Source organism: Oenanthe melanoleuca, chromosome 2 (genome assembly GCF_029582105.1).
Source record: "Oenanthe melanoleuca isolate GR-GAL-2019-014 chromosome 2, OMel1.0, whole genome shotgun sequence".
NCBI lineage: Eukaryota > Metazoa > Chordata > Aves > Passeriformes > Muscicapidae > Oenanthe > Oenanthe melanoleuca.
The window spans coordinates 129,364,169-129,379,331 of NC_079335.1; the positions used below are offsets into that span (position 1 = coordinate 129,364,169).

Sequence of the window (15,163 nt, forward strand, 5' to 3'; positions counted from 1 at the left end):
AAGAACATGGGTGGCCTTTAGACATGCTTAAATGAAATCATAAGGTTCCCTGTACAAGACCTTAGTACCATATGTGAAGTTTTGATTTTGCTGGTGGACATTTCACTTGAACTTGACAGTGAGAAAATGCTTTTTTTCTTTTGAATGACCACCACATACACCAATTTCCTGATAATTTAATCTGCTTTGCCTTCTAAGAGTTTTCCTATACACGCATGAATGTTATCCCCTTCTCTCCTGCCAGGAACATAGATTTGTAAGGAAAAATGTTCCTTTCAAATCTATGTTTTGTAATTCAGTTCAGCCATGTATTTTTAGTACAAAATAATGTTCTCATCCCTTTAAATCCAGAGGTTCAGTGGAATTTGCAGGCAAGAAACATTTGGAAAATGGTCTGGATGGTATGCTGAGGGACAAAACATAATTCAGCTGACACCATTTCCTATAGCTGTTTTTGCCTTGTCACCACAGGAATAAAATTTGAGATGTTCCTGTAATCAAATGCTTCTCAGTAAAATGCATACATTTTAAAAAATACCCCAAACACTGCAAATTGTGCTGTTTCGCTTATGATTATTTTAAATAAACCTGGACATCTGTGTCTGTAAGTGTGGTGGGGTAGATTAGTCCTGCCAGTTACACAACGTGTTTTGTGGATCAGCTTGACTTGTAACAATTGAAAGTGTTGTCCTTGCACTTCTCTGGTAGACTTTATGATGTGAATGCAATGATATTCAATTTAAATAAGGTCCGTTTTAGTATAATCAAGAGTGAAAACAAGAAGGAGCTACTATGGAGATCATAGGAAATGATGATTTTGAAAATTAATAAAATTAATAAAATTAATTAATTCAATTAAAATTAATTTTAATAAAAAATACTGACAGCCTTTTCAAAACATGAAAAGATCCAGATCCGCAGACAACTGACAAAACATGAGAGGTTATAAAAGAACACACTATTACTGTGCCAGCTTCAGCAACAAGCATTTCCTTTTCTTCTGCATGATAAAGGAAACAATAACCCATGATTCTTTTTTTAAAGCATTGTAAACATAAAAACTTTGAACAGGAAGGGAGATGCTAACTGTATGAATTATTGCTGAGCATAGATGGAATAACTATTACAGAAGGAATAATGGAAGGAGTGTAGTGCAAATCAAGAATGACATTCTGGTTTACTTAAATGAGAGTTTTCAATATTTTGTAATAAGTATTTCAGCTTAATTGAAATCAGTTAAAAATAAATGTAAAATTAAAAAATAAAAAGGAATAAATAAAATAACTAATACCTTTTTTTTTTTTTTTTTTTTCCTCCAAAATGGAGAGCCAGGAGGATTTCTTAAAGTGTGAAAATCCTGTCTTGAATTTAGTGATGACTTTTACCTGACCTAGGAATCTAGCATTGTGTCTGGAGAAACTTTGAGGGGTTTTGAGTACAAATGTATTTAAACTGTGGTATAGCAGTGCATATAAAATCTACTGAATGGGCCATAGGTGTGACCTAAGAGAGGTGATGCATCTTGGGTTTCTGTAGCATTTTTTAATTTTTGCCTGCCCATGCACACTTTGGGACTGATTTCATCTAAAGCAAGGTGAACACAGAGCTCCTGTTGAATGCTTGTAAGCAGAAAAAAAACCCAGTTGTGCAATCAGACTTCTGCCTGTGTGGTTCAATTCAGAAGCCTAGAACTGCTGGATATTTACTGGAGTGGCAAGAAGTAGCAAAAGTTCAGAATGCTCATTGGCCTGCCATCTCTTACATGCTTGAAATACTCTCTCATATTTCTCTCATATTACCCTGATATTTCTCCTCTTGAAGCTTTGTCCTTCTTTGCTACATTGTCATGGTGCTCATCCTCTGGATAATCTGAATAATGCCCATCATCCACCTACCTACTTTTGGCTGCTCCTTGTTCACTCTCTTTATCTTTAGGACTCTCATCCAAATATGAGTTGCTTTCCTAATAAGCACAGCAGAGTGGCAATCTCAGAGCAATCTCTCACCTTTGTCATATTCCTGTCCCTCAGTGGGAATCCAGCAGTACAGAGGTACAGCTGATACGTTAGGGTGGTAAACTGGAAGAAGTATAACTTTTGACTGAGCATAACTGTATGAGTTTAAGGAGAAAATTACTTTAATTTCCAAACAATGGATCAGAAAGGAGCCTCTAGCCAGTGGAGTTCCTGAGGAAAACAAATTGTCGGGGGATGACAAAGGCTTGTTTGTATTTCTTTGATAAGAGTTAGCACAACATGCTTTGAGACCTTAAGACTTGTGGAACTGGAGTCTTTCATCACTGCACGTGCAGGAGACTCATTTGTTACCAGAAACTTGATAGGGTTGTGTTGGAAGAGATCTCTTTATCTGAGGGATTTTACAAAGTTGATTGATCCTTGTAGCTTATAAGGTACTGCTTGTCTTAAAATTTTTGAAGAAGTTGACTGTTGCATAGCAAATCTGAAAATGAAGGTTTGCCCAAGGTGTATGTTGTCTCTTTTTTGAGAAGAATTCTATTATATTTCTAGTCACAGATTCTTTAGAAATCCCAAACTCCTGATTACTGTATGAAAAGTAGTACAGGCACTCTGTCCAGATCACACCATTCATTAGAGCATAGCTGCTTTACTGTGACCAGTTTTGGTGTCCCAACAGAATGATGTGGATAAATCAGAGAGGATTCAGTGAAGGCCTGCCAGGATGGTTGCAGCTGGATCTCTTGACTTGCAGATACAGCCTGAGGGAATGGGGCTTGCACAGCCTGGAGTTGGGATCTCTCAGTGTCTACAAGGAGGTTATCAAAAGCAAGGAGCTAGGCTCCTCAGAGATGTGTGTGGCAAACATAGGGTAATCAAACATGTATTTTCTGCCAGTGTTCAGTATTGCAAGAAGAGATGAAAGAACAACCAGTGGTCCAAAATTTGGTGTATCCTCTAGAAGAGGAAATGGCTCAGTGAAGGATATGATGTAGTGTGTTTGCCTGACCCAGGCAGTCTGTTCTGAAGCAGAAAGAGTGTTCCTGATGTTTCTCTTATGTCTGAAAAACAGAAAATGCTTGGTCTTCTAGGTTGCAATAATTTTAGAAACCTGAGTTCAGTTGTTATCCTGGAAAGTATCTGTTGTATTTTCCAACCTTTGAATGTCCCAGAACACAAAAGATATTCCAGCATTGAATTATGAAAGTTCACCACACCATTTGGTGCTTTTATGATTTCCTTGAATTTTTTTTCTGCAATTAACTTGTATTTTATTTCCTTTCAAGTTAGCATCTAATGATTAGCACCATCTTCAGAAGCAAGCACATTTCTGTTTTCATGTTGCCTAATACATACCCTGCCCTTTTAACCCTCTCATCTTCACTTAAGCAATCTTGTCTCTAGTGTTATCATAAATCTGTAGTACAAGATCTGTTTTGTGTAGGAGAAAATACATTTAGGTTTTTCCAGTATTGTATATTATATACTATCAGATGGTTTCCTTTTATATTTTTTTGTTGTAAATAAGTATTGTTTATGCTCTTCACACTCTTACATTGCCTTGCAGATGAAAAACAGGGACAATAACATACAGAGGCTTCTGTCTTATTTCTTAGGTAAAGAGATGAGGATAGTGCTCTAAAAATGAGCAGACTCAGAATCACAAACTGTCTCACTTTCCTTCTTTCAAAGGACAGTTGGTGGAGCTGTGCAAGCAGTGACAGCCATGTAACTGGGATGGGAGAATCAGGCGTGTAGAGCTTCCTTTAGCTGGATACCCTCTTCTACTGTGTGTCATCTACTGCATCTGTGTGGATGCACTAGGTCAAGTGGCTTTTAGTGGCAAATCTAAATGAGCCAATGGATGTGAACAGTTGGCATCATGCAATCTATACATTAACTGATGTATTTGTGGTTTAGAACAAAAACTATGAAAATCTATGCTGGGAAAAGGGAGTTTTTCAATATTATTTTGATAGGTGATAGACAAGAGGGACAAAATGCCTTTCCAGAGATATTTTCATTTGTGTAAAGTATAGAAGATTGTTGTATTCTTGAAATCAGATGAAAGTAGTTGTAATGTGTAAATAATGAAAACAAGCCTCAACCTCCGGTAAAATCCCATGTAGTTTGCTTTTTTTTATGCTAGACCTGGTGGATAGGTAATGGGTATAAAGAAACAGTCAAGGAGCCTATGAAGATGAAGACTAAAGAAAAGGACTAACACCTGAAACCACAAGGACTTGTGTAGCTTTGACACTCTTGGCAACTGGGCTTAGATTTAGATTTGGGCCAGTGATAAGGATGTGTGTATTTTTTGTTTTTGTGTTTATATCCTGAAATAATTGATGCCAGGCAGTATAAAATGGCTTACTTGGTGTTTCTGGCAGTATCAAAAAGAAGGCTGCAGATGCTTAAAGGATCATTGTGTCTGCAAGAGATACCAGGGCTGAATCAGGAATGAACCTCTGTTTTAAGGGCTTGAGGTTTCAGTGAGCCTGAGTGAGGGAAATTTAATTAATTCCTTAGTCTTCATAGGCACAGTTTAACAAAGGTGTTGGTAAGAAAACCTCTCCTAATCTAACAGTGAGCAAATGGCAGTACTCTATGTCATGACAGTCATCCAATGTAGTTAACAACAGACCATGACTAGAAAATCAAAATTTCAGTAGCAGACGATCTGGAAAATAAACTTATCAGTAGACAGCTAGTGTATGACATAGATTTCTTCAGACTGTATGATTGTCAGACTAACTCATTAAGAGAAGGCAAAAAAGATATTTATTTAAACAGACAAAAACTGTATTTGTGGTATAAAAATGAAGGGTAGCAAGCAAAAATATGTATAAAAGCAGTTGTTACCTTTGAAAGCTGATGAAGTTTGAGTGCTCGAACTTGAAGCTGTTGTTGGCACAGTTGAGAGCCCCTGGGTAAGGATTAAGGGACAAACAAATAAAGCAGATATCATCGTGGGAGTCTTCTATAGAGTACTCAGCTAGGATGATGACACTGATGAATAAATCTTTAAGGAATTAAGGGATAGTTCTAAATCATCCAGCCTTGTTCTTATGAGGGACTTCAACTTGCCAAGTATTAACTGGGATCACTATAAAGCTAGCAAAAACAGAAGATTCCTAAAACATCTGGATGATAACGTCACGGTACAGGTACTAAGGGAGCTGCTGGGAAAGATGCCCCTTGATTTGCTGCTTGCTAGTGAAAGGATCTCGTGAACTGGTAGTTGGTGACAGAGACCATCAAGAGTTTAAAATCTCTGGTGATAGGAGGAAAACTGCCAGCAAAGCTTCACCTCTAGATATGCTAGTTATGACATGACCAGACTTCAGGCTGCTCAGGGAGCTGACGAGCAAGGTTCCCTGGGAAAACGCTGCTGAAGATGTTGGGATCCATCAGTGCTGGTTGCTCTTTTGGCACCACCTCCTAAGGGCACAGGAGCAGGCAATTTCCAAATGTCAGAGGTCCAGCAGGCAAGGCAGAAGGCTAGCTTGGCTGAGTAGAATCTTCTTCTGGAGCTAAGGCACAAAAACCAGTGGAAGAAAGGTCAGGTGAATGGGATGACTGCAGGGACGGTACTCACCACTATAGGGAGAAAACTCATGCAGCTGAAGCTCAATTAGAGTTGAAGCTACCCACTGCTATGGGGAACAGTAAAAAGTGTTTTTAAAGAGGCAATCCAATAATAACTTTTACCTATTACTTGATGAGTATAGTCATCTCACAAACAGGGACATAGGAAAAGCAGAGATGTTTAATGCTTTCTTTGCTTTGACATTGATGATGGACTTTGGGGGTCCCAGGGCTCTGAGCATGGAGGAGCCATGGCTGTGAGAATGATAAACTCCCAGTCAGCTCCAAATTTGTACCGCATTTGCTGCTTGTCAGTCTGTGGGGCTTGATTAAATTCATCCAAGGGTCCTCAAAGAGCTGGCTGATGTCATTGCAAGTCCTCTCTCAATGATTTTTGAACAGTCTTGGGGATCTGGAGAGGTCTCAGTTGACTGGAAGCTGGAAAATGTCCCAGTTTTCAAGAAGGGCAAGAGGGATGACCCTGAAAATCACAGGCCTGTCAGTCTCACTTCAGTGACTGGTAAAACTATGGTGAATGTTGTTCTGGGAGTTACTGAAAACCTGAAAGGCAATGCATTGTTGATCACAGCCAGACCACTTCTTAAGGGGAAGGTTCTGCTTGACAGATTTATTTTCCTTTTATGACAATATAATCCACCCACTTGATCAAGGGGATCCAGTTGATGGAATCTTTTTGTATTTCAGTAAGGTTTTCAATGCTTCTCTCACAGTGTCCTTCTGCACAAGATGTCCAGCTCACACTTGATAAAGACATCATGCCATGGGTGAGCAGCTGGCTCATGGTTTGGGTGAAAAAGGTTACAGTGAATGGAGTGACCTCAGACTGGTGACCTGTCACTAGTGGGGTTCCACAGGGCTCCATCCTCAGCCCTGTGCTCCTCAACATCTTCATCATGACTTGGACACAGGACACACTGATATACTGAATAGGTTTGGTGATGACACTAAATTGGGATGAGCTGTTGGCTCCCTTGAAGGCAGAGATGCCCTGCAGAGAGATGTTAATAAATTAGAGGACTGAGAAATTACCAACCACATGAAGTTCAGCAAGGGAAAGTGCTGGATTCTGCACCTGGGATGGGGCAGACCTGGATGTACGGACAGACTGGGAAAGAAAATGCTGGAAAGCAGTGCAATGGAAAGGGATCTGGGGGTCCTGGTTCATGGTAAGATGAACATGAGCCAGCAGTGCCCTGGCAGCCAGGAGGGCCAACCCTGTCCTGGGGTGCATCAGGCACAGCATCAGGAGCAGGGCAAGGGAGGGATTGTCCTGCTCTGCTCTGCACTGGGGCGGCCTCACCTCGAGTGCTGGGGGCAGCTCTGGGTGCCACAATATAAAAAAGGACATTAAACTGTTCAAGAGCTTCCAAAGGAGAGCAACAAAGAGGGTGAAGTCTGGAGGGGAAACTGTATGAGGAGCTGCTGAAGTCACTTGGTCTGTTCAGCAGGGAGGAAATTGAGGGGAGACCTCATTGCAATTACAATTACAATTCACTTGTGAGAGGAAGCACAGGGACAGGCACTGATCTTTTCAGTGACAGGACCCAAGGGAATGGCCTGAAGATGAGTCAGGGGAAGTTTAGGCTGGATATCAGAAAAGCTTCTTCCCCCAGGGGGTGGTTGGGCACTGGAACAGCTCCCCAGGGAAGTGGTCACAGCACAAAGCCTGACAGACTTCAAGAAGAGTTTGGAAAATGCTCACAAACAAATGGTGTGATTCTTGGGAATGGTCCCTTGCAGGACCAGGAGTTAGACTTGATGATCCTTGTGAGTCCCTTTCAACCCAGGATGTTTTATGATTTTGTGAAATAGTAAAATACATAAGAGTTCACTATATATGCTAAACATCACTATTTGTAATAAGGGAAAGAGCAAACAAGAAAGCAAGCCCCCAAACCTTCAATTTTTTATCTGGAGTAGATTAAAAATGTTAGATTTGAAAACCAAATAGGGCCTGTATATATGGAGATAAAAGATGAAATTCAAGGAAAATAGTTTTTTTTTCCCGTCAGAATTCTCCACTGGTAACAGAATTTCATGTTGAATTTTCAAGGAAGCTATTTTTAAGTATGCAGGAAATCTTAATGACTTGAACCAAAATCCCAGATAAAAATATACTGACGATCTGGAACACAGAATCTAAATTGGCACTTCTAACTGAGCTGAGACAAATTGGGATGATGGTTGCCATGCTTTCCTGCAAATTCTTTCCTTTTCTAGCTTTCTGTTTCCTTGTTGACATCCCAGATGTGTTTTCATTTTTTCCTCTTTTTTACTGTCCACTTTAATTTTGTGGCTGACCCAATATTTGTCTTTCTGTTTGTGCTCTTTTATCAACACATAGCATTTTATACTCCAAATTATTTATTTTATGAGTTGTCATTCTGTAACTTAAAATCCTTCCTTCATGCTATTTGGTGCTTATTAATAAATACAATCAAAAGTTTTATTTCCATTTTTCTTAAAACCTTTAATTTTTAAGCCACTTCTGCCCCAGTAAACAGCACCACAGGTCAGCTAATTGTTACTAATAAGTCTGCTTTATCTAAGGTCTTAAGCATATAACCAAGTTACCAGAGTTTTCAAAAGTTATCATGAGTCAATCAATCAGTGTTAATATCCATGTATGTGCTGACAGTCTGACACGTAAGTGAGATGATTTAGGTTCATGCTGCTTGCCATCATTTCCTTGGTGTATTTTTCTTCCTCTGACACCTGTCTCCAAGTCATTCCACTGGCAACATCTTAGCTCTGTCATCACTCTGACTTTTCTGTATAGCTCAAAATCATTAATAGTTTAGTGCCATTCTCTAGAGCCAATTAATTGTCTCAAAACATCAAATTCCATTTCTTTTCCCTTAATTTGGGGAATTTTTTTGTTTCATTTTCCAAAGTTCTCAGTAATGTGATTATATTATTAATAAAGTTTTTATTTTTATTAATTTGGAGACTGCCTTCTATTTCTGTCATCTGTCATTGCCCTCTTCCTCAAAAGCCCTTACTCTTATTTCATAAATGTGAGAATCTCTTGGTCAGAATATACAGAGCTACCAGATTATCCTCCTTCAGAGGCTTTCACAGAACTAATCTCTGCCATAATACATATATGAAACTTGCTTAAAGAACAACCCACTGTGATTATGCAAGAGATGACTCATAATGTGGAATCGAATATTTAAAAATACTTTATTTTCTATTGCATTGCTACCTTGATCCCTTTGTTACTCCTCTGTTGTTTTTTTCTGTTCATATTCTCTCAGACTTTTGATTGCAAGCTTGTTTAGGCAGTATTTGTCATTCACTTTGTGACTGTGTAGTACCAAGCACAATATGGTCTCAAGGAGTTTTCTATCTTAGATGTTTTTGAAAAAAAGCAGGTAAAATAACACACCAGAGCATCCCACAGATTTGGGAAAAGTTTAGCTCTGACTATGAGGGCTCTATTTGTTTGCTAACTAGGCTCAGCTCTGCAGCTGCCTTTTTGCATATTTTCAAAGATTTTCTGAGAAGTCTCCATGAAAAGACCATCATTGCTCTAAAAACACCTACCCATTCTACTTTTTCTTAGTGAAACAGCATAAAAGCAAATATTTAGTCTAATGTCATTAAATGGGAGTGCAAATGTGTGGGTTTGCTTGGGGTGGGGGGTTATTTTGGATTTGTTGTTTTGACTTTTCTGGGTAAAGTACCTGGTCCAGATATTTACCTGGTTCGTGAATGTCAAAATCTAGTCTTCTGGAAACCTAAGAGCTGTTTTTAAGACCTCTGCTTTCAGGAAGCTGTAAATTGGATTAGCGCCTTGCAAACCTGTTAATGGTGTGCTGGATGCTGCAATCAAGCTTGCCAAAGTCATGTTAAGGGTAAAGAGAAGACTGATTTCCTTTATAATCTCCTTTTTAATCACATTGCCACCCTAAGGCTCCCAGCTGTTCTGGAATTCTAGTCCTGTGATTTGAACATCCCCCATGGCTGTAGATGCCATAGCAATCCCACATTAACTCTAAAGAACAACGAAAACATTCTAATCAACATTTGATTTGGTTTTTAAATGCAAACATAGCTGAGTATTTCAATCCCTCCTGTAGGAGCTGGTTGCCCTTCTTGGATAGTAATTGTCTATTTACATGTAAATTTTGTGGCACTGCACTGTAGGATGCATGCCAAGAACCAGGGAGGTCATCAGGACTAGATTTTGCCAGGTTGTGAAGCATCCATGACCCATACACAAGGAATTAACAATACCTGTTTGATAGTGCCATAATGAAAACATGGACTCTCCTTTTTCCTTTGCTAAAGGTATTTCTACAGTTTATCATACACTTCATATATAACTTGCAAAAAATCAATTGAATTAAATTTGGTCTTTCTATAAATTCTACCCTCAGATAATTAGCATCCATATAATACTATATAGTATTCTCAGAGCAGCGTTTTGTGTTTTCTTCAATACAATTCAAAATAATGACATTGCTTAGACATCTGGAGAAAACTTCATACAGAAGAAATTTTTATGTTTATCACTTGCAGTCCCTCTGCCAAACTGAGGTCCCCTCTACTCATGGTGCATTTGTGGGAGAGCTTCTGACTTCTGACTCTAGTTTACATTTTTCATGTTGATCAGTTTAGGATGAAACAACAATCTGTATTCCCTGACATATTATTATGTGCCAATGTCAGCAGTTTCAGTTCATACTAAACATTGACATTTCACATTTTGCCTTTGTTTTGAATCAATTTTAAAATATTTTAAGAGAAATTAACATTTTATGGAAATAACTCTTTTTGTTTACTGTAGTTCATAGCAAACAAGAAGGAGTTGCACATCACAAGGACATAATATACTGTCTCAAATCATGTCCTAGTGGGACGTGTGATGCCATTCTTACTACTGCCACAGCATAAGAACATAAACAGCTAACAATATCTCTTTATAAATTCAGAATATTGAAGTGATTTCTTCCTCTTATTGGCACAGTGAGGCCTGAGCTTTCATGTTCAATGTATAAATCAAATGAAGACATAAAGGCATTTCTCCCTTTGGATTTAAAAGTCTCATTAGCATCAAGTGAATGAAAAGATGAAAAATATATTTCAGAGAAGACCCCACTGCTATAAATTAAGGGTTTTATATATGTGTGCAGTCACATGTATTTCTTCATTCCTAGTAAATTCCCAATGCATGTTTGCTTGCTGTTTCATGCCTTCATTCAATAAATAATAATTTGAAAAGTCTTTACTTGAAGGAACTTGGTTGATCTTTCTAAGAAGATAGTTTTATTCTTCAATAAGAATTTTATTCTTTAAGGGAAAAACACAATATAAAGGCCATGGCTGAATTGATGAGAATAGTGATGGCTGTATTAACTCAGTGAGAATTTATCAGACAAAATCTGTACCTAAGCTCCAACTGTACTGATGAAAGTTAAGCATGGGTACAGAAAACTAGCAGAAAAATAAGAGATCTAGAGGCACTACTGAAGTTACCTAAATAGTTTCTACCTGCAAGCAAACAGAAATAATAAAAAAAACCCGTTTTACTTGAGGGACCCAGTCTCCTAAAGATGGCACATTTCTGCAGTACTAAAAACATCAGACATTTATGGTCTTGAAGAAAAAGAAGCTCATATATGATCACATATGACCACTAGCAGTGTGAAAAGTATGAGTTTGCACTATAAGAATAGCTCATAGAAGCTACTCTAATGTAATAAGTGGTAAGATAATTGGGAAATATTTGTCAAGCATGTTATTAAAACAGGAATTTATTTTTCCAATGAAGTGGGCCTGTAAACCTGAAAAGTAAGGAATTAAAAAAAAATAAGAATAAATGGGTGGAGTAATTATTAATATGAATTATCTCATTTTTATTGACGGTTACCCATGAAAGATGAGGAATTGGGGGCTGCAGTTACATACAGATATTACTGCAGCTCTTCCATATAGCAGTGGAAGGAGATGGAGACATGATGAATTTCATAAAGAATGAATTCCAGAAGCTCTTGGGAAAAGATTTTTACTGTTCTCCAGAGTAACCCCAAAAAACTTCAGTAACCCAGGGAGGAAATGTAGTTTCCTTGGTTGTCAGGAATGGACAATGCACATCCAGTTGTCTTAGTTTTTTGGTTTTTTTAATAGTCAAGGTATTTTTAATATAGTTTCATCATAGTTTTTATTTAGGTTTATTTTTTTTTAATCTTAATGTGATTGAATGCATTTGTAGCTCATATGAAAATACTCAGAAGTTTACACAATTAATGAAATGTAATTGAATGCTCCTTCTTTTTCTACATTATCCAGCTGTGAGTTTTTTCCATATTTAAAAAGCCAAGGAGCTTCCAGCTTCCAGCTTTTCCTTTCCACAGAAAATTTACATGACCATGTCTGTACTATGGGGAAAATAAATGTAATACTGAGTTTGATTCATGCAATTTGTCAATGCGATTAAAATAAATGGAATCATTCTGATTTTTTGGATGTGTATTGGGAATGTGGCCAACATGACAAGACATGACAAGCACTGTAAATGATCTCTGTGGCTGGGAAAAGGAAATTCAAATTTTAGCAATTCTAGCCTGACCCAAAAGGCATTCTGTGCCCTTAGGGGAGATAGGAGTTATGTTACTGTTCTTCATTTTTATTTTTTTTATAGGCTGAGGACCCGTTAGGTAGCATCCCTTGAGGACAGCAGAATGAAGCACAGTAAAAGTGATTCTCCGCTGCTTGGTCAGCGTCAAATACTGTGTGCTCACCATAGAAATGCTGTAGGAAGCAAACACCCACACTGTCGTATGATCTCCTGGTGGTGACTGCTCTGTTTGTTTTACTCTTACTTAAAGGAAGTGTTGCATCAGGGTTGGTTTATGGCACCATTCCTCATGGCAGCAGTGGCACCAAAGAGCTGCAGTGCTGGTGGGGAAGGTTTTGGATGTGCCCTTTCTCCAAAGAGGATTGAGTGTTAAGGGACTGTGGAGTGTGCTGGGGGCTGGGACTCTGGGGAGCCCATCACAGTCTCAGCTTTCATTAATGCTGTGATCACATCACTAATTCATCCACAGGCCACTGGATTGACACTGTGTGTCAATCATAACTGGATTTAAACACTGCACTAAACTTCTGTCTGCTTGTTGATGCTCATCTTTTCCCACTATTTCCATTGGCAGCTGTGTCAGAAGTTGTGGCAAAGGGAAATTTTAAAGAAGAGCAAAAATTTGACCGGCCTTGAGGAGGTTACAGTGCCTCTGTATAATTTCTTAACAGACAAGATATTTTAAAAAAAATGCAATAAACTTTGTGTGTATTTTATTTTGACTTCTGCTCCTATTGCTCTAGCTCAGGGAACATTTTAGTTTTGAACAACGACCATAACTTAGCAGATGTATATGAACTCCTGTAAAGCAAAATATGTCTTGGAGAATAATTTTCTTTATGTCAGTTCAAAGACAGTTTATTCAATTCTATGCTGTAACTATTATAGGCTTCAGGTGAGAGAAAAACTAAAACATTTGTAAAGTTAAAAACTAGTTGTATTTAGAACTGTGAGTTTAGTGACAACTGCTGTTTGCTCTAATAATGGTGAAATGTAGGCTGCTGCATCTCTTGTGATGGGGAATTTCATTGTTATACAGACACAAATCATGGCAGGATGCAACTGTTCTCAGCTGTAGTCTCTATTTGCAGTTTTTCTTGTAAATTAGAATTTATATCAAAGGTGCGCACTGCAGTCAGGTACAGTGATTTTTTTTTCACCTAGATTGTTGTACGCCCATCAGTAAATTGTAAACACTAGGAAAACCTGCGTTAGCATGTCATTCCCATGTCAGTTTATTACAGGGTAGAGAGCGATTCTGAAAAGCAGAACAGTGAAATTTAAGGTTTTGTTTGGCTTTTGTCATATTAGGCTCTAATATTTATGTGTTGCGTGGTATGTTGCAGTTATTCTTTGCTCCTTTCCTCTGCTAATGTCAGAAAAAATATTCGCAGTTACCAGGGGGTTAAATTCCCACTCAACAGGCATATTTTTGGTTTCTGTAAGGGAGCTGTGAGTGCAGCTCAGTGCTTTGCAGCGGAGGGCAGCACTCTGTGACAGAATCAAGCATCCCAGGGAAACGTGGCTGGCAGCAGACATCCATGACGGGAATGAGACGCTGTACCAGCTCTTCCAGTTTCACAGGGACCTCGCGTTTTCCAGCTGTTTACCCTTGAGATGTAAAATGGCAATTTGGCATAGGCTAACAGCCCGGTGTGATGTGAGCATCTGCGTAAAAGGCTGCACATATGGAGCATGCCCAGTGGTACGAACAGCCTGTTACCCCACCCCCAGCCAATCTAGGAAGAGATGAAATGAACTTTGCACTTGCAAATGTCACTGAATACATTTTGCACAGGATTTTAAAAGGTTCTTTTACAAGCACTATTTTTAACAGCCAAATCCGCCCCCCCAAAACTGAAAGGAAAAAGCCCTAGGTATTTTTCTGTGATCGATCTCAGTTTATGATCAGCTGAAGCATCTCTCACAATATTTCCGAAGCTGGTTTTATTTTATATCATTGAAGCTGAGATTTTTGGAGGTGGTGTGGATTTTCCGGAGTTTTTTTGAATTTTTGTTTTTTTCCTTTTTTCCTCCTGGCATGAGAAAATTTGAGAATTTAATTGCAGTAGAATACTTGGAAACAGTGAGGCTGGAAGCTTGAAAGGCAGAGGGAAGAGAAGGAAGGCTCTCACAGCAGAGCATGGATAGGAAAGGAGCTGTGATTCTGCAGTGCTCAGTGTGCACATGTTTTATGAGATCAGTGCCGGGCGCTGCAGCTGCGGACAGTAACTGAGCTGTCTGGCTAATGAAGGCCACCTGGATCAGGCTTCTGAAAAGAGCCAAAGGAGGACGTCTGAAGAATTCTGATATCTGTGTAAGCCCTGCATTTTCCTTATCACCTTATATTGTATGTATTTCGGAGAGGGAGAGAAAAAAAGCAGTGAGGAGAGGACAGTTGTTTTCATTCTGATTGAATTACCAGAACTCTATTTTGTATGCAGGGAGATGCAGAGGGAAAGCAGAGCTGTCATTATTTATAGAGCTTTTCTGGCATTGTGGCTGCTTCCATTGTGGTGATACAGGGACATGTGTTGAGTCCAGACAGATTTTATTAGTTGGAAGTTGATTTGTGGTCATTTGCATGTTTTGCTGAGGGGCAGAGATGGATACGAGCCATTTGCTGTTCTGATGGGGAAAGTGTGTCAGGTAAAGAGGCTGCCCTAAAATAAAAATGCATAGCAGAGGTTGAATCTCATAGCAGTGATATTGTGTAAGGGTAATTATTGATACTAAATTTGCATTTTGATTATAGAAAGTCTGTTGACTTGCTATTTCTGTCACTGTTTAGAGTTCTAATTTTTATGGAGCCATCCTTGAAGCTGCTGTGTGTCCTTCAGCCCTGCACTGCACCAGTGCTGTAAGTCTCCAGAGAAACTGGTCCTGCTTGCTGAAAAGCACACAAATAAGAGTGCAGAGATAGGGCTGGAAGTAAAATACTGGAGAAGATACCTGCACTTTTTGAAAGTTTCCAGAAGAAAATGTTAACCTA

At 38.8% G+C, this 15,163-nt stretch overlaps 1 protein-coding gene across 12 annotated transcripts in view; it reads left to right on the forward strand.

The window, feature by feature from the left end:
- Positions 1–15,163, forward strand: part of CACNB2 (calcium voltage-gated channel auxiliary subunit beta 2) — a 234,757-nt gene that overhangs the window by 143,597 nt on the left and 75,997 nt on the right. Inside the window, exon 1 of one of the 12 annotated variants that reach the window (XM_056482949.1) lies at positions 13,898–14,488. The exons of 8 other annotated variants lie outside the window; for them this stretch is intronic. In XM_056482949.1, the coding sequence (XP_056338924.1) occupies positions 14,420–14,488 (69 nt within the window). In that variant the 5' untranslated portion in view covers positions 13,898–14,419. Of the gene's footprint in view, positions 1–13,897; positions 14,489–15,163 lie in introns of those variants that run through there. 3 more of the 12 variants (XM_056482951.1, XM_056482946.1, XM_056482945.1) reach the window with 3 other exon arrangements.